Source organism: Poecilia mexicana, unplaced genomic scaffold (genome assembly GCF_051168715.1).
Source record: "Poecilia mexicana isolate PSO_F unplaced genomic scaffold, ASM5116871v1 scaffold_19, whole genome shotgun sequence".
NCBI classification, from domain to species: domain Eukaryota; kingdom Metazoa; phylum Chordata; class Actinopteri; order Cyprinodontiformes; family Poeciliidae; genus Poecilia; species Poecilia mexicana.
In genome coordinates this window covers 9,177,729-9,197,162 of record NW_028263388.1, presented here as the reverse complement: position 1 = coordinate 9,197,162, position 19,434 = coordinate 9,177,729, and the positions used below count along the sequence as shown (strand labels likewise).

General features: G+C 41.3%; 1 protein-coding gene across 1 annotated transcript; it reads left to right on the top strand.

Moving 5' to 3' along the window:
* Nucleotides 1–536: 536 nt before the first annotated feature.
* On the top strand, nucleotides 537–19,411 carry LOC106905385 (Na(+)/H(+) exchange regulatory cofactor NHE-RF1-like). Its single transcript, XM_014970201.2, has 6 exons — nucleotides 537–1,309; nucleotides 12,452–12,622; nucleotides 16,425–16,578; nucleotides 16,671–16,714; nucleotides 18,464–18,568; nucleotides 18,651–19,411. The coding sequence occupies exons 1-6, from the start codon at nucleotides 860–862 to the stop codon at nucleotides 18,810–18,812; spliced, it is 1,086 nt and encodes a 361-aa protein (XP_014825687.2). The 5' UTR covers nucleotides 537–859; the 3' UTR covers nucleotides 18,813–19,411.
* Nucleotides 19,412–19,434: the final 23 nt, after the last annotated feature.

The following is a 19,434-nucleotide window of genomic DNA, read 5'->3' as shown; positions in this document are numbered from 1 at the left end:
TGACATTAACAATATGGGCATATAGAATTAAGCCCAAAATTATACCGACTTATGCTAATTTAAAAATATTTAACGTTTCTTCTGAATGGATGTAATATTAGTGTTTTGGACAGACCAGAAAGAGTTTGCTCTTGAATCTTGTAGAGAATCTGTGGAGGTAGCTAAAGATCATGGCGACGGCAGGGAGGTTTTCCAGCGTCAAAGAACTGGAGTTGAAAAATGAAAATAAATCATCGAAATATCAGTAAAAACATGCAAAAGGCTGCTCTGTAATTGTAGAACAGCCTGGATGTAAGGCTAGAAAATTAATTATTGAGAGAGTCAAAAATGTAAATAAGAACATAGGTTATTTTTTTCAATAACTCATTTAACAGTGCATTTCCTATAAGCTATATATCCACTGTTTGAATGCACATCATTTAAAATCTAAATCTGCTATATACTGTAGGAGAATATTAGCAATATAAGACAAGGACCATTTGTTTTTGTTTTTTGTTTTTTTGTTAGCTTGTTAGCTCTTATTTTGAAAATGTCCCTGCACGGCCTCCTCTAAATTGTTTAGCTTGACAGAGACCCTTCCACGACGGAGCCAACAGTGTCAACGGATTGGAGGTGATCAACACATTGCAACACAAAGCAGAGGGGTGGATCTCAGGAAGTCTATAAAGGAGAAGGCACAACTTTTTTAGCGGCGGAAACGTTCCCCTCACGCTTTTCTGCGGAAGTTTATCTCGAGTAAAGTCTGCGGGCAACAGGTGTCACTTCTTTCCATATGGTCGTTGCGTGAAAGCTCCCAACTTGTTTTACTTGCGGGTGAAGAAGAGAAACAAAAGAAAAGTTGTCAAATTTAGCAAACAAAATGTCTCATCTTAGACCCAGGCTTTGTGTGCTGGAGAAATCGCCCACTGGGTATGGGTTCCACTTGCACGCAGAGAAGGGCAGAACCGGGCAGTTCATTCGGCTCGTGGAGCCCGACTCCCCTGCCTCCGCGTCCGGGCTGCTCGCGAGAGACCGACTGATGTTCGTGAACGGGGAGAATGTGGAGGGCGAGAGCCATCAACAGGTGGTGGCGAGGATACGGGCAACCACGGGGGCTCTGGAGCTTATCGTAGTGGACCCCGAAACGGCGGAGCTGCTGAGCAAACACGACCTGCGGTGCCGGAAAGAATACGTGACGGAGGGCATTCCCCTGCCCGGCGGGGACAGCGACTCGGAGCACGAGGACAAGAGAAGCAACGGCACCCCTGTCCCGCGCGAGAATGGGGACACGTCCTCGGTGAGCTCGGGGAGTGTGAGCTCCAGCACGAAGGTACAGCTTAAGAGTATAGAAATATGTTATATTATATTATATTATATTACTGAGCACACTTGCATTTTTAGCTTACGGCAATATTATGTCATCTCACTTTCAAGCTAGGACATAACTCTTTAGCAAAATATTCGCTGAGTAAGGTCTATTTGTAGCTAACATTACTATGACAAATCAGTGATGGGTAAAACTGAATACACCCTTGCTGCTTGATTTTAAGGGTGCTGAACAAATTCTTTAGTAATTGTTCATCAGCAAGCATGGTCACTTCCATGAAACATGGGAGTTTCGACCACTGGCTGGTCTGAAGTAAGCTCAAAGGGTGGAGGAACATCAGGAATAGTTGTTTCTGATCAAACTGGGAAAGTTTATGGATTGAATTCCAAACTAGTTGAAGCCCAGATCAAGAGAACACATATCGGTAATCATGTAAGAAATGTGACTTAAGGTTTGTAAAGTTTTATCTGAATGAAGTACAGGGGTTTTGGAGCGTTTTCGGAATGCAAAGTTTAGACATTTGGCCATAATCCAATGTCCATCTGATATCTAATCCTTTCCAAAAATTTGACCATCCAGGGGAAAATGATTTAAAACACACCCAAGAAAAGTACAAGAAGAAAGTGTTGTTAAAGCATTAAGTATTTTTTCCAGTTTTTGCCATAATTGAAAACTGTTTTTTCCCATGACTGTATTCAGGGACAAAGATGCTCATATTTAAAGCAACCTGTCACCCAGCCTTGTGATTGTCACCTAAAGGTTTTACTGAAACAGATACTGAGCTAGGCAGTCACATCCGGAGCCGGAAAGGACTTACAGAGATGCAACGCCCCTGGGGGAAACATTCTCGGCTTCTTTCTGCTTGTGGTTCTGTTCAACAGAGTCTTTGTTTCCCAAATCTCTGTTATTGCCCCTTGCCTCCTGTCTAGAATTCTTTATCAGGTTTGGCCTGTCTGATGAGATCATTTGTCACACCCCAAGACTGACAGGCGTCTTCAGCATCTGCTTTCCTTTGTCATCTGAATGATTTTTTTATAGAACTGAGTTGAGGTCATTGGGGCAACCCGAGTGCAGTTTCTTTATGTCTAGCTTTTTCTTTTTGTAGCTAGTTCCTTGAGGTTATATGAGGAAGAACGTCAAAAAGGCATTCCTCCTTTTGTAAATAGAGCCTTCCTTGAACTCTTGTGTCTTCATATAAATTTGCTTCTGAAGGTTTCTATAGTTGGATATCGAATTCTTTAATTTTGGTTAATCTTTGAGAGGGTTAACAACCTTCCACGGTTTTGTTGGCTGTGGAACTTCTTCAGTAAGTGCAAAGTCTGGGCCCCTGGTTTTAAAGGTTATGTAAGAGGTCTGCAGAATAGTCTCATTGTGGAGGCGTTTTGGCCCTACGCAGCTCTCCAAATTGCAAGTTGTTTTTATTCATGAAACAATAGGATAATGGTTATTTTTAGCCTGCCGCTCATTTAATTAGAGCTGATGGCCAAATGAGAGTTTTGTATTGAGCGAGCCAGTAAAATACACAAAATGTAGAACTGCATATGAAGCAGACAGAAATATGTACGATTGATTTAGATTTTTTTTTTTCAAACGCACAAAATGTACAATTGAAATCTTACTAATGATCTAAACACTAACTTAACCAAGTATCAGGTTCAGAAAACCAATGTGTTGTGCTAGGATTTTATGCCTGCACAATGAATTTAGTAACAACTTCACTAACAGAAGTGACTTCATTTTATAGAAGCTGGCAGAAGTGCAGATAAACATGTTATTGCTGTTGGTGTCATGCTATGATAACAACAGCAGTACAATAATAATTTTTTTTGCGTTGTAAAATGATTTGAAAAGCAGCTATTGCAACCATATTCTACTGATATGAATATTATTTTTTTGCTGTACATATTAACAGCAGCTAATAGTAGCAGAAACTGTAGGATTTAGAACTTCATTAGTTCTACGTTCTTGTTTCAAAAAGCATATTCATTGAAGCCATCTCTCTTCTTATAGGTCTGTCGTTCTTTTGCTAATTCATTGATTTTTATTAGTCTGCTGTACTAAAGTGGAGAGATGGGACTGCATTCTGGTGGAAATTGTAGCTCATCTAACCGTAGATTTTCCACTTTAAAACCTTGAAGCCTAAACTATAATGGCAAAACACAAACATGGGACATATTTTTTATAGGTGTTGTACTAGCATTAGTAGCCCTACCAATTAAAAGCATAACGTTGGTTGCCAAACAACAAGATGGGTTCTGTCCTTTTCTTTTGAAGTTTGTTTTGATTCTTCACTTTGTTTTTCTGGTTGAAGTGTGAAGACTAAGTTGGCTCAGGGCAACGATGTAGACATTCAGCAAAATTCCTGGCTGTTGGGGAACTTGGCACAGCCAGAGTTTCTGAGTAGTGGTGTGATACTGGCCACTGATCCCAGTGGCAGCCCCCCCATCCCCACACCACTCTGACTAAACTTGAGTGGGCTGACCGATAATGACGTGAAACTATCCCTGCTTGTAGTTAAACAATAGTCCCTTTAACTTGATGATAAAGTTACAAGTAGCAGAAGGAAAGCAGCTAAGCTTTTCCTTTCTTCAAAAATTAAAAGACCCCAAGACTGATCTTTTTTTTTTGTTTTGTTTTGTTTTGTTTTTATCTCAGAAACTTAGCCGAACCAGGACGTTTCAGTGCGTTTTGCTGCCCATCCTGGGCTCCAAAGACTGACTCCACCGCCACACTGAGAGCTGGCTGTGGGTCACCATAGAGATCCCAAGTGGCAGAAAGAGGCTTTGTCCACAGTGTTTGCCTGTGGAGAAAGGCTTGTGGGCCAGAAAGGAAAAGAGAGAGCACTCTCACGCCTCTGAGAGGAGGCCATGATGACCCTGAAATACATCCACGCCGCCCCAACACACACTGGGAGTGAGACTGGAGTGAACTGGGAGTCGTTTTGTAGAAAGGAGTCTGGTCTTGATTTGCAGATGTGAAACGTCAGTGTCGTTATTGCTGTGGTCATGACACCACTCGTTGAGCTCTCCCCTTCTCCTTGTATCTTATCACGACCTCTGCGGATATTGCAGAATGTAGAAGAAATGCCAGCACATTCCCAGCATCTGATGTTGATATTATGCCATCTAGATTAAACTTTTGGCAGATTATCGTAGAACGCGGCTGATAAAGAATGCAAATCTTTATTGCCTCCAGCCATCAAAGTTTGTGCATGCTTCCTTTCTGTTGGCTCTGATCAGCTTGATTAAAATTAAACCATTTATTTCTTTCCTGCCGTTGCAGCAGAATTCAACTGCATACACTTAGCTTGACGGCTAAGGCGCTTTACACAACAACAGAAAGGTGTTTTGGCAAGTGCAGATTCTTAGCCCTTTTGCCCTAAGGGAAATTCCCTGGCTGATCTGTCTGAGGCATACATATCTTAACATTCTGTGCAGTGTTGAGTGGATTCGGCATGTTTGGCCTGTCCTGTCAGATTCTCTGCCGCCGTCTTCATAGTTTCACATCAATACAAGCGTATCTCTCTTTCTTTCACATGGCAGCGCAAAATGCCTTAGAGGTAATGTCAGTGCTGGTAAATAGACTTGCATAATCTCTCTTGATCATCCACAATCCTGTGGCCTTTTCCTATTTGCTCTTCCGTTCTACTCACACTCCGCAGGTTTAGTAAAGGATTTATGTGTTGGGACTGAGGTAGTTATGAACCAAGGTGGATTTTGTGTATAGGGAACTATTTTGGTGTTGATTTAGCCATATGTTTTGATGGTGAAAGGTCAGACGAGGACAGATTTTCAATTTACTGGTAGAGTCCGTCAGGCTTTTATTGAAAATTGACCAGCTATTTCAAACATCTAAAAGTCCTGTTAAAGTTTAACTAATGCCACATTTATGTCTGTGATGGTAGAACAAAGAAGGCTTTTTTCAGGATTCATTCCCAACAACCGGTTGATGTAAGGCAACATGAGTGGTTCCCAAAGAGGCTGTCACATCGCTACATCTCACCCTTTGCTGCATTGGAGATATATTTTTTATCTCCTGGTGTGTTGAGCCAAGAGAATTGACTGGCACTTGTCCGACATTCCAAGCTCTGTACATACATGACAACATCAGGACAGGAAACTTTTGTTACATTTTGGTCTGTCGTTTAAAACAAATCTGCTCATTGTGGAAAACGTATGTTGTCAGCAAAGACGCATAGATACGCTTTACTCTGTACACGCAAATGGTTACGGAAACAACTCTTGATCTGAATGTTCACAAAGTTGCACTGCCTCCTACAGGTCTGGCATATGTACAACATTTTTTCCAGTGCTATTTGTGTGCAGCGCACTTTCATAAATGCAGTTTTTTTGGGAGGAAAACATCAAGAAACGCTTTTGGAAACATTACCATGTAAAAACTCCATTGTGATATCATATTAAAATCATTGAGTATTAGTTGTACGTAGTCCCAAAAATTCAACCTGAAAAAGTACAGATGTATAGAAATGAATTTAGTATTATTTATTAATGGAACAGTTATGGGTAATCTGCATCGCAACACACTGAGCTCCCTGAAGATGACTAATTTTGAAAAATGTAGTCATCAAGCTTCTGCAAAATAAAAAAACAGAACTACATTAATTAAGAAGCCTTTTACACATTTCTAACTATGGTGTGCATAATTATGCATGTACAGTTTATCACTTGCTACACTGAGGGACAGTAGGTGTTAGATTGGGTCACAGAGGTCACTGCTGCGAAACCCAAAGCAGAAGTAGCTGCCCGTTCTTGGAGGACAGCTTTTGGAGTGAAGTTCCTGTTAACTTGGAACCATCAGCATTTTTCAATAGCATAACAGAAGGAGACTTGCTGCTAAGTTGGTGTGTATAAGTTCTAATTTTTCCTCCTTTTTGAGATCTTTGAACTTCCACTGGCAAAGACTCAAAGATCAAATCCAACTGCATGTGATTAAAAAACAACTTTGATCCCCACACTCAGCAAAGGCCTTGAGGCATATCTGAACATTCCATATTTCTTAGCACTTCGTAATCTCTCTTATCTTCGTCGTCACAGGATGATTGTCTCTCTTGCCAAATGTGAACCAGTCTTAACAGATATGAAAAATCTTAATGCCCCCACTGAGTCGGAGTTGCTGTTTTTCTTGCACATGCGGGTTTTAAACACGTGTAGCAACCGACGCTAATCTCGATGATGTTGCATAAGGGAGCAGTTTTCCATCTGATGAGTCTTTATGTGGGCTGCTGTCCAAAATAAACACCATAAAGGTTCTGTTGGCGTCACTCTGCTGTGCTCTCTCAGTGACTCGGTTCATATAGCCGGCGAAGAGATGAAAGACATCCTCTTGACCGAGTAGAGTTTACGATCTTAGTCCGTGTCGATCTATCTCGTTTTAAACACTGTAACTCTTATAGCTCTAACTGAACGTGAGCTGTAAATCCATCAGGATGCAATCAGGAAATTTAGCATGGCAAAAAGGATTATAACTTTATTTGTCGCTGTATTTAGGAACGCGTCTCTGAAGTGTGCTTTTGGATCTAGGCTGAAAATTCAGCGTGACTAAAGTGATTGATGCGCCCATTTGTTCACATAAAAGTGTGTAGGAAAGAATTTGACAATGAAGTGAGCTCCTTTGTCAGTTTGGGCTTTCCACACTATCTGTCACAGAGTCAGGAATGTTCTAGTGTCTTTTGCCGACAAGTCAATAAAACATCCTTATGATAAAGGGTAAGGTTACAAATATCGGCTGTTTGCCCATTGTACAGCAGGCATTGTGAGTTCACCGATTCATAAAAAAACAAAATTATTGCCTTGAAATAACAAGAGGTGCAGCAAAAAAGATCTTTCCACTCATATCTGCCTGTATGTATGTCTTACCCCAGGAAGTAATGACATTTTGAGCTGACAGTCAACTTACCACGGTTGAGGCATAAAAAACAGTTTTTGATCACTTTCATACCTTTGCAGTTTTGGTCCTTTCTACCTCCATAATGTGACAAAAGGAGCCACCTCTGTTACAAAATGGGACATCAGGTCCTTATTTATTAAGTATATGGACATTTAAGTGATTATGCAACCAAACCCTTTCTTATATGTACAGGAAACACTTTTTTTTTAAGAAAAAGTTTTTCTCTTTGGAGGAAGTTGTTTTTTAGTTGTTGTTTTTTCTTTATTTAGTATAATCATTAGGTTTTCTTAAATAATGGAGATAAATTCTCTTAAAAAAGCCTGATGTTCACATAATGATATTAAGTTTTAACAAGATAAACTAACTTACTCATTCCCAGTCCCATTAACTGCTGATCCCCTTTTGGACTAGTTGACTAAATTATAACAGATGGTGACCCGTAATAAATCCAGAATAAAGTTAATCCACCACCTGCTGGTAGATATTATTTATTGGAGTCATATAACCATTTTTTATTATATTAATGTTGTACGAAACATTGTTCTGGCATCAATTAATTGGTTTCTCATCTGTAAGAAACTTTCTGCTCCATCTGGCACCTATTATAAACAATAAAAACTGCAGCGGTGGCTAGATTAACGCAGCACCTTAGTTTGGTGCTGAAAAGATCAAAAGATTAAGAGGCACTAATGGCCTAACCTGACAGAGCACACTTGCACACTTACACTCTCATAACCAGCAGTTTCCTCTGTCAACAGAGTGATGGGGTGGAACTGGTGACGAAACCACTTCCTGTTCATTCAGCTTGTTGATTTATGCTGAAGCTCCTTGGTTTATTCAGTCTTTTCACATTTGTTTTGTTACCTCCAGCAAAGGCATTAGCATTTTAGCATGCGACTGTTTCTGTTATTGTTATAATAACCATTGCACAAAAAAAATGCCATAGATATGAAAACTTAAAGCAAAGACTATGTTAGGTTTTCTGAAAGAGAATCATGTGTAGTGGTTAGTCAGCTGTGCCACAGTCTGGTATTACTTATTACAATCAGCCAATGTAACCTCTTAACATTCCAGGTCTTTTGAGTTGTGACAGTAAGACGGATATTTTTAAAACCAGATTTAGAAGTTCATGCCAACATTAAAAGGAGAGGAAAAGTAATTCCTAAGTAACAATTATGTAGTGAAAGATGGAAAACATAAATCTGACCCATTATTTTTAGAGAACTGACGACTAAAGCCACAATCTGAACATGGCATTCAGTGGCTATGTGGCTGTTCTGCTTAATTCATTGGGCGACTGAGTCATATTTACAGAGTTCTTGCTGTGGTGGCATACTGTGAACTGTAATGCTATCGGGACTTAGCTTAAGCTAATCATTTCAAGACATTGGTGCAAGATGGCTTTTGGAAAGTGTCTTCCAATCTGTGAGAGAGGATGAGCAGAACTATTTCAGACAATCCTCTTATTTTATTTATTTATTTAAAAAAAAAAGATCAGCTATAGAAGTTGGACCTTATTATGAAAGGCAAGGTAGAAACACAAGATGTGATGTTTAACCATAACGAGCTGTAAAACCATTAACCTTTGATACCGTGCAAACACGGAGAACGTTTACAGCGGTCGTTGGCTGCTGCTTTTACTACGACACCGAAGCGAGAAGGATCCTGCCTTAACGAGGCTCGATGTTTATTGAAAACATCAATGAAGATGTTGTCTTTGTTCTGTGGATTGTAATAGTTCTCACTTTTGAGGAAAAATTATAGAAATATGTTCCAGGTTTTGTTGCAGAAGGCTGTTATCTCAAATACAGAAATTTAAAAATGTGTTTTTATTTGACTTAATTCATTGGGTATCATTGGATACCCAAGTTCAGTCCTGGAGATCTACCATCCTGCAACTTTTACATGCATCCCTACTCCAGCACACCTGAACCAGAAGGCTAAATTCCCTCATCTGCAGTCATAAGTTGCAGGATGGTAGCTGTTGAGGACAGGACTTAGACGCCCCTGCTGTAAAGATTTTGGTCTGACAGTATCTAACTGAAATCAATTGGATTACTTATTGCTGTTCATCTTTGATAATAGTACATTTGAAGTGCTTAAATGGAAAGTTGACCAAATTTAATATCATGAGATTGCCGTAAAATTGACAGAATAATTCCACTGAAACCCTATGAAGCAAATTATTCCAATGTCTATTGACTAACCGATTCGATGTTGAAAATGGAGCCCTAGTTGCTTTAGCAACAAACAGTCTTGGACTTTAACCCTGAATGGTGCTGTATTTCAGTACAAACCTTCACAACATTGCTACGTGTAGGCGGCTCTGCTGATATTGTGGTTTTCCTGTTCACCATTTGTATGACCAGATCTCAAATTGCAGCACCATGTAGCTCCAAGGACCTTGCGATTATAATAAAAGAGCATATTCACTGCATGTTTATTCTTCAGTTGAATTGCTAAAAAAAGGATTCTGCTGTCAGCTTTCACAAAGTTACTCTTTTCACCAAGTAACTTGGTCATGAAGACTTCTAATATAGCACGCAGGAAGTACTGCAGTGAGCCGTGTTGAAGTGCAGTCAGATTGGCACATTTAGTAACCTGTTCGAAGGAGTTGTTGAAAACCAGATGATCAGAACATGGTGTATGTTCGCAGGGGAGACTGTCTTATGGATCTTGAAGTTAAATTTCACTCAAAATAACAGGCTTTATCTTGATCATACAACACTTTGAGGAGAGTATAGCTATAAATGGTGCCTGTGGCATAAAGAAGGAGTTGGAGATGCTATAAAACACATCCTCTGTCCTCCATGATGTTTCTTTTGCATATGGAAATGTATTGGTGGAGATGTTGCCAGATAGTCCTGGTCTCCTCCTGAGCCACAGCTCCCCTGGTGAGAAGTAAGTGGATGATCATCTGCCAGCTGAACTTGGATGACATACTCATCAGCAACTAGAAAGTGTTTATTGCTGATCTGTCTGAGCCCTGAGGTCTGCAAGGCTTACTTATACAGAGAAGAAATCTCATTACCAGCTGGGGGACTGAAGATTTAAGTGGATTTAAAAAGTTGTCAACACTCTATGCGAGCACCACGCAGTGGCTGTGAGCGGAACGATTTCAGTTTTTGTAATTGGCTTATTGTTTAGCAAAGGAATGGCTAATAGAAAAATCTTACATTTGATTCTCTCCTTCATTTCATCACACAGTCAAGATAGACTGACAATCATTCACACAGTCAGTGCTTCTATAAAGATAAATGAGTCGATGCACGACATTGGCTTATTAAGAAAGAGACAAGACCAAAACCTTTAATTACACTAGAATATTCAAGTCTAGATTGGACTGGTCCATAAATTTAGGTTTCGGTCTTGAATATTTTAAATGTTGAGATAGAAATCATTAAACACAATTCTGACTGCAAATAGGTCTTCAGTTTAGTTTTCTAGTTTTAGTTTATGACTCGCGAACTATAAAGCGGGTAGCAACTTCAGCATTGTTAGCAGTAGTTACTCATTAGCCAGTCACTGTACATTTTTTACTTTTATTTTTAAATTATTAGATGTTCTGCAACACAGCTGAGATCTACAGGTTAGCCTAGAATGCATGTTTTTTGACTGTAAGAAAATGGGAGTACTCAAAGAATAACCCATGCATGCAACAACATGCAAACTCCACTCAGAAAAATCCCAGCTGAGATTTGACCCAGCAGACATCTAACCTGTGAGGCAACAGTTGCTAACCACAGGAGCCACCGTGCAACCTCAACGATATCCTCTGCTTAAATATGCATTTTCTGCTTGTTTTTTTTCTTACAAGCACCAAGAATAAACTTCTAGTATGAATTTGTTTTTAAAATAAAAATGGTAATCTAGTAATTTTCATTTTGGTATGTAGAACAAATTGCCATTTTTTTCTTGCTTACAACAGATAACCTTTGATGTCAAAATGTCTACTTCCACCCAACCACTAACAAGTGACACCAAGATGGCGTCGTTCACTTCACGTGTCTGTGATCACATTATGCCTGATTAACCCATGTTCGGAGGAACATACGTGTGGGATGAAATAATCTTGGCATGCACGGTAATAATTACCTCGTCACGCAATTCTTATCTCTGCAAAGAACTTTGTCAACCTTGTCATAAAAGCGTAATTTTAACCAAAGTCTCAGCTGTCGCCACACCCTCGGGTTCTCCCGAGATCACCCAGTGACTCAGTCCACATGTTCCAGCAATCATCAGCCAACATTTCTCTTATATAAACCTGTGGATCAATACATAATCCTTGTTATGAGCCACCCGCAGGGGGAATTTAACCTGAGGCTATGCTGAGGTTGCAGTGGTTGATCTTAAATGGTCAGTTGAGAGGGAATCATTTACAGATGGGTGCAGATAGCCGATGGTTGCATCGATAGTGACAGGTTTATCAAGTACAAGAAGAAGGTGTGGACCCTTTTTCTTGTTTCAATCATTATGGTCAAGTGTTCCCAGTACATATGGTGATCATAAAACGATTAGTGTAAGTAGAAGTTAATAATAAATCATGCCAGGTATTTAATTAGTAGCTGGAGTTGCACCGGCTTGTTGTTCTTGTTGGGCTTGTTCAATCTATTTTGAACTAGACTTTGTGTTTATAAGGCTGCTCCTGTTCAAGTGAACGTTTTGTAATAGATTTACTCATTAACAGAGACTTAAAAGTGGGTGTTTGACCACAAGACAGATTCAATCAACAAAGTGTCAAAATTTGAATTTTAGGTTCACAGACATTGAGGTTTCAGGCTAAAGGTCCCGATTGGAAGAAAATGATTAGTTAGGTTGGTGGTCACTCACCCTGGGGGCCAATTATTTTTTGGTGTGGAGTGCTGTAGATGGCGTATAAAATGTTTTGCTTTGGCAATCTACAAAAAGTAACAAAAAAACAGTACCTCCTGGATGAGATTTATCATTGCCTTTAGCTAAGTTATTCATGCACCAGACTGTGAAAACTGAATCAGATTGGATAGGAAGAACACAATTGTGAGATACGTAATTATGTACGGAACAGGTTTGAGTTTGCGTGCTGCTCCACCCCAATGTCAGGATGAATCTTTCCAGGAAAATGGTGACACTGCCTTTTGATTTTTTAGAAGGAAACAAGGTCTTCTGCTGGCAACTGTCAGAAAACAGTTTGTGAAAAAAGCCTTGATGTTTAAAGAAACCGTTTTGCGGTGCTGACCTCTGATGTGTGTATGTTTGCAGGTTGAGAGGGACGGGCCACGGCCTCGCCTCTGCCACATGAAGAAGGGCTCCGGCGGCTACGGCTTCAACCTGCACAGTGAGAAGAACAAGCCAGGCCAGTTCATCCGAGCGGTGGACGATGACTCCCCAGCACAGAGAGCCGGCCTCCGACCGCAGGACAAGATCATCCAGGTCCGCCTCGCGCTCGTCGTTCGGGGGTTTTACCGTGTTTGTGCTGCATGTGTGTCAGCTGTAATCCTATTATTACATCAGTGGAGAAATGGGAAATCCCACTTTAAGCAGATGGAGCGTGTGTGAAACACTTACTGCGTATCTCTGGACTACATTACGGACCGCTTTCACATAATCAGCCAGAGATGGATTTTAACCTCACGACCCTGCATCCAAGATTCATGTGCTAATAGTGAGGAATGTGCTGATTATTGTGTACAGACTGGGAGTTTATTGCCAGCAGAATGTTCTGTACCACCTGCTGATGTTCACAGTCCGTGTGGGAGCGGGTGAGACTGAAAGATGTCCTGCACATATTCCCACCTCCGACCTCACTCCCACCAGAATTCCTCTCGCCCTTATCTCTCTGGGTACTTGATTCATCTTAGCTATGGGAGTGTGTTTTTTTGCACCACTCTCCATAATCACAGCACCACCGCCCAGCACTCTCCATCAGCGTTGCCCTTCCTCTTGCGTCAGTCCTTGGTGAAAGTATTGGCTCATCCGTCTCTCACACACATTATGAACTTGAGTCATATCCCATTCTTAGTAAATAGTTTATTTGCGATGTTGGTTCGCCTTTTTTTCCCAACTTTTACAGCTTCAGCTCTTCTGGAAAGACCTTCTACAAGGTTGAGGCGAACAGTTGCTGATCAGATTCATGTCAAAGGTGTTCTTTTGGGTTGAGGTCAAGACTATGGAGGCCAGTCAAGTTGTACCACACCCAAACTTGCTCATTCACGTCTTTGGACTTACAGACTATTAATCCGACAAGAAGGAGCCATCTCTAAACTGAGAGCCATCCTCCCACTGAGTTGGGAGGATGGCAATTTAAAAATAAATCTCTTGGTATGCTGAAGCATTAAACGTTCTTTTCAATGGTAGCAGAAGATTGGATCCAACTTCTGAAAAACAGACCCTCACCATAATCCCACCTACATACAACTTAACATGTAAAACTGTTTAATCGGGCAAGCAGCGTTCGACTGGTTACCTGACATACACGACTCATCACTTTACCTCTCTAGAATCTAGTGGCAGCACACTTTATACCATTGTATTTTATGCTTTGTTCTCTACATGGTGATAATCTGGTTGGTGATGGGAATCCATTTCATGAACGTTTCTGCTCACTGCTCTTAAGATAATCTTTAGGTTTGGAAGTCTGTAGATATTGACTGTTCACTGCGCAGCTAAACATCTGCTGACCCCACCCTGTGATTTCTATATGGCTTTCCACCTTACAGCTCAGTTTCTGTCTTTCCCAATCACTTCCTCTTTATGACCCTTCTAACAACTGAAGAGAAAATTTCTCAACTGGACTTATCGCACAGTTGACATCTTAACAGCCTACCCAGCTGTTAATTCATTAAAGTCCATAGGGTGACCCATTCTTGTTTTCACCAATGATTGTTGGAGCATTTTGCATGCCTTGGTGCTTAACTTCATACAACTGTGGCCATGTGAGTGGTTGGGAAATCTGAGTTTGGTGATCTGAAGAGGTGGCCCAGTACTTTTTGCAAGACTAAAAGTATCTGGGTTTTAACTAAACCCAGATAACTCATCTGCATTCATTCAAAATCTTTGTTAGCCAATGGATTCATTTAAAAATATCCAACTCCAAATGGTTCAACAATTTCTGGTTAAAGTTTTAGTGAACGCAACTCACTAAAACTTTTGGTTTTAGGTTGTTGAGAACTCTTTTCTTGACACGTTTACTTGCTTTGTGTATCACCCTATAACACACTAGAGTTCTTTACATGGATTAGTAAAACAAACTCCTCTAACTAATGTTTTGGATATTGGTTACAGAGTAATCTCGCTGTTATGTTAGCGTTCAGACAGGATACAGCGTGGACTTTATCTGGTACAAAGTGCAGGCGTTTATTGAGCCAAGCGGTTAAATGTGTAGTGGAGCACACGTTGCAGGATGTTCCTGCTTTCTCCCCCAAATGCTGTCTTCAGCTGTGCTGCAGATACCCGTGGTGCCGATGTCTTCAAACCAGTCACTGTTGACGGTTGAGCAAGCTCTGCTCTCGATGTCCAAGCAGAGACCAGCCACGATGCGATTTTGTGCAACAAACCTGTATTTTATTGCCGTGTCTTTTTATGACTTTGTTACACCATTTATCTCTTCATTTGGATGTTATATTTATTTACTGCCCCTGTTATGCATTTCCCAACATGTTAAACATTGACCAAATGCCAAACACAACCCAGTATCAAGGCCTTTGCAGATACTGGGTCTCTTGTCACCATGATCTGTCGGTTTCAGGGACACATCCTTTCCATTCAACACTCTTTTTTAAAATTACTTTCACTATTGTTAACAAACGTTGGGTTACGCTATAAATTTTGCATCTCCACTACCAGTTTAAGAACTGATATCGAAATCTCTTTTTTTTGTTTTTGCACTCGTGTTAGTTGAGGCTCCAAGCTAAGCTTAGCTGAAATTCCCCAGAAGTATCCAGTTGATTACATTTATACGATAAATATTCTCAGACATGCGAGCTTGTAAAATGGTATCTAAGCAATTCCAGATAATTACATCAAGTTTCGACTTTGAAACACAACTAATGGATTATTGCTGAGTCAGTAGTGAAAGTCAGATCACATCCAGTCAATTACTGCAATCTCGCCATCAGTGGGTTCGTCCAGAAAAGAGCTGAACGCCTAATTGTTCTGTAGCAACTAGGTGATGCATAAATGGCGAGTAGTAGGAGAACGTAACAGGGTGAGGAAAGCGGTCAGTACTACAGAGAGCCATTCTAACTAACTTGTATCTTTTTCTATTAAAATTCAGTCTTGAAAATTAAAGAGACTGTCTGCCTGCTAGAGAAAAACTGAGCCTGATAACTGAATGATTTGCCTCCCATTCTACCTTCATTGACTCTAGAAACCAGCAGTAAAACCTTAAATCCTGAGAAACTTTTTAACTTCCCTGTTGCAGCGGTTTTGCTGCAGCTTTTTTGTCCGTCTGTGTCGCCTGTGCACGCCAGCGCGACACGTTCAGGCATGTCGCTCAGTTGAAAACGGGCTTAGATCAGCAAAAGCGACTGACGGCAAAGTAGTTAAACTAGAAGTGTTGTATTTTTGGCATCAGGTAGATATTACAGCGTCTGCGTTTGGGAGTTTAAGTACAAGTGTAGGAATGTAAACAGGGAAAGTGTGTGTCATGTCCTGGGCAACATCTTCACACACTGAGACGCAATTGGAAGGTTGCCATAAGATGGAAGACAAAGTGAATGAGGGGAGAAATGAAAAATAAAAATCTAAACGAAATCTTGATTTCCTGTTACTTTCCAATGGATTCAAGGTACAGAAGGCCTTACACTATACTTTTAGCTGTACACCCAACATGCTTCATGTTTTTTCAATGGAAATATAACACCACTTTCAGCTTGAAATCAGCAATAAGTTAATCAGTTGTAGCTTTCTTTCTTTTATATCTGACCTACTGTGAAAGAGGGGAAGATGTTCCTAAACTCGAGCATCGTGATCCACGTGTGAAGATTTCTTTTCTTTGTTGCTTGTGAAGACCTGGCTCACCTCCATTTAATTGTCCTGATTTGGAGATCAGGACATTAAAGTTTCTGATCCATGGTCAGAAATTTCCCCAGATCCACTAACACTCTCTCGGGTCAGGATTTGGTCCAGGAGTTGAGATCCAGCGTTACAGCTAGAACGGTTGACCAAAAATCTTTAGCGACTTTGCCGCTAATTTTAGCTAACGGTCCCGTGTGTTTCTTCTCCCCCACATCAGGTCAACGGCGTGTCTGTGATCGGCTTGCAGCACACAGAGGTGGTGGCAGCCATCAAAGCCAACGGAGATGAGACCACCCTGCTGGTGGTGGACGCCGAGGCCGAGGAGTTCTTCAAGAAATGCAACGTCCAGCCCGGCGAGGAGCACGTCACCGGTAAGACCAGCCCACGCCCTGTGCGGTGTCCTGAGGGCGAGCATGGAGCTAGAGGTGACTAACGGAAAATTTTATGACCTCTGTCTCCACAGGACCGCTTCCTGAGCCGGTGTCAGAGAGAGGATCAGATGAGGAGGTAAAGGAAACACAGAGTGGGGAAACAAAACAAAAGTGTTTAAGTTTTTTTCTCAGTCTGACTTTTCCTTGAACCATTCAGGGGTAATCTTGCAAAAGATATTTGTTCAGGCGATCCTTGTGTGATCTAAAATTGCTTTGATTATCTGAAACATTTAAATCACATGTGTCAAGCTTACGCCTCCCCAACCCCAATTTTTATGTGTACAGAGCCAAATTACTTCAGTATTAAATATTTAATTTTTAGAAGCACTCATAGAATCCAGAGAAAGTTATAATATTTCTGTTATTAGTTACTTTTATTCCTACGTTTTAGGGCTGCAACTAAATTATTTCAGCAATCAATTCGATCTGATGATTAATCGATTAATCGGATTAAAAAATTGGCACCTTCTGCAGATTTTTTTTTACTAGATTAGTACAAAATTCAACATGTATATATTTTTTGTGCAGTTTTGGCAGAGTTACTGCTCTGACTTTATTTCAGCAGATTGCATTGTTTCCCCCAGTCAACGATTAATCGATTACTATATTAATCACAATTAGTCCAATTAATCGTTCTGCCCTAATACGTTCCTTTGAGCACGTTCATAATCTTGATGTGGCCAGAAATTAAAACGAGTTTGATACCCGATTTTAAAAAAAAGAAAGAAAAAAAAACAGAAAAAAAACACGCACACACAACCATAGGTCTTTAAGGGGGTAAATACTTTCTCCCAGACGGCTTTGTGGACATTCCTACAGATAGTGGGCCGGGAAGAGCCACCTGACCCCCGATGATCCTGGGAGCAGATTAGATGTCCTGGCCAGCGTTCCCATCAGTGTGAAGGGTCGGCGTGTGTTAGAGGATGGAGGCAGTGTGGAAGTTTCTCACGTCCCCGCTCACACAATCGACACAGGAGCAGCTGATTGGCTTCTCTGCTGACACCGTAGATGACCTCTCACCATGGCAACAGCAGCTCACCACTCTATGCCCCCCTCACCCCACCTCAGCTCTCTCCGTGTCCTGGAGGATCATGGGATTGTGCCGGCTTTAACTTGAGGATTATGCTAATGGGGGCAACTAGCAGAGGCCGCTCACAACTCTCTCACATGCAGCAAAACAATCCCTCATTCAGCAGCAGCCCCGTTACATAACGCAGCCATGCAGTTACCTTTGACCTCTCCTGCCAAACACAAGTTTTTTTCACCATACGACTCGCATATGCTTACATCTGCAGAGGCCTGGAGCTGAGCTCTGTGTGCACGGATACTTTTGGATTGGCATGGCGTTGCCGCTGTGTTGTGCAGCAAACAGCGGTGTTTGACCATCAACAGGAGCTCCGGGTTATTTATAGGAGAGCAGCTGCGTCCAACTTGGAAGTTCTGGTTCAGGTTCTGCAGGGCAGCACAGGAGCAGCATATGTGCTTTAATTAGTCAGTCATGAGAAGGTGATTAAAGCTGGGGGGTTTAGAGGTTTTGTAGATCTTTACTGCCCCCTGCGATCAACAGGTGGTGCTCATCACAAACGCACGTGGGGAAATTATGATTCCTGAACAGCCAGACTATTTAATTCAGTTTATTTACCTACAGCTTTACAGCAACTTTCATCTCTTTACACTTACGAGGACAATCGGTTCCAATTAATTTCCAGCGAAAGTTTTAAGCATGAAAACTTTCAAATATGAACTAGCCTAGCCGCTTAGCTCCTGCATGCCGTTGAGGCTTCTTTAGATTTCGCCGATTCAAATGTAATCTTGCGTTTGACAGGTTTCCTCCCAGTTGAAGTCCAAACTGTCTGTGAGCTCCCAGGCTTCCAGTGCTTCGTCCAACGCCTCCCAGCCAGCAGCAGATCGCAGCCCATCCCCGCCACAGGTAGGATTCGCCGGAAACCTGCGAAGTATATTACCGCAGCTCCGCACCAGAGCGAGCGCTCAGTTTAAATTCCTGTGCGCAGAGCGAGAGGACCCCGGAGCCCGAGCCGTCCCCGTCAGGTGACGCCATAGGCCTGAGCTTGTCCCTGGCCCAGGCCAAAGAACGAGCCCATCAGAAGCGAGCCGCGAAGAAAGCCCCGCCAATGGACTGGAGCAAGAGGAACGAACTGTTCAGCAACTTATAAACTCCACGGGAGGGCTCTCTGCTGCCCTCCGGTGGAGAATCTAGAGACAATCAGCCTCTCGTTCTGCGCGCATCTGACGGTCGCAACCCATCTTAAACCCACGTTTTAACAGTATTATGTCATGATTTTATTGTTTTAATTTAGAGATTTGCCACTTTTGTTTCTTTCTTTCGGTGTTTTAATGACGGTCGGAGAGCCAGCATCTCACGCAGAAATGAATGTATATATTTTATGAAGAGTAGAAGTAGTCGCTTTCGGTTTCTCATGACGAGAGCGAGGGAAATACAATTCAAAATCTTAAGTGGGTGAATCAACATACATTTCCTTCCAGCCAGTAACTGCTGGGACCTTCATGTTTTAATGTTCTGATGTCTTGATTGTTTTTGTTGTCTGTGTACATACATGAATGATGGGATTAAAAGGATGTTTTGGCCAAACTGTTGAGGTAAAAGTCTGAGATGTTCCTGCTTATTCTGTTGATTCTGATGAAATCGGTTCCATTTTTAAAGCTGCACCTGCTGGTCCGATTAAAAAACAAAACAATGTATGTTCTGTGCTGTAAAATGTAATGATAAACAAAATATAGCATTTGGATCAAACAGTTGAGTCTGTGTTGTGATGT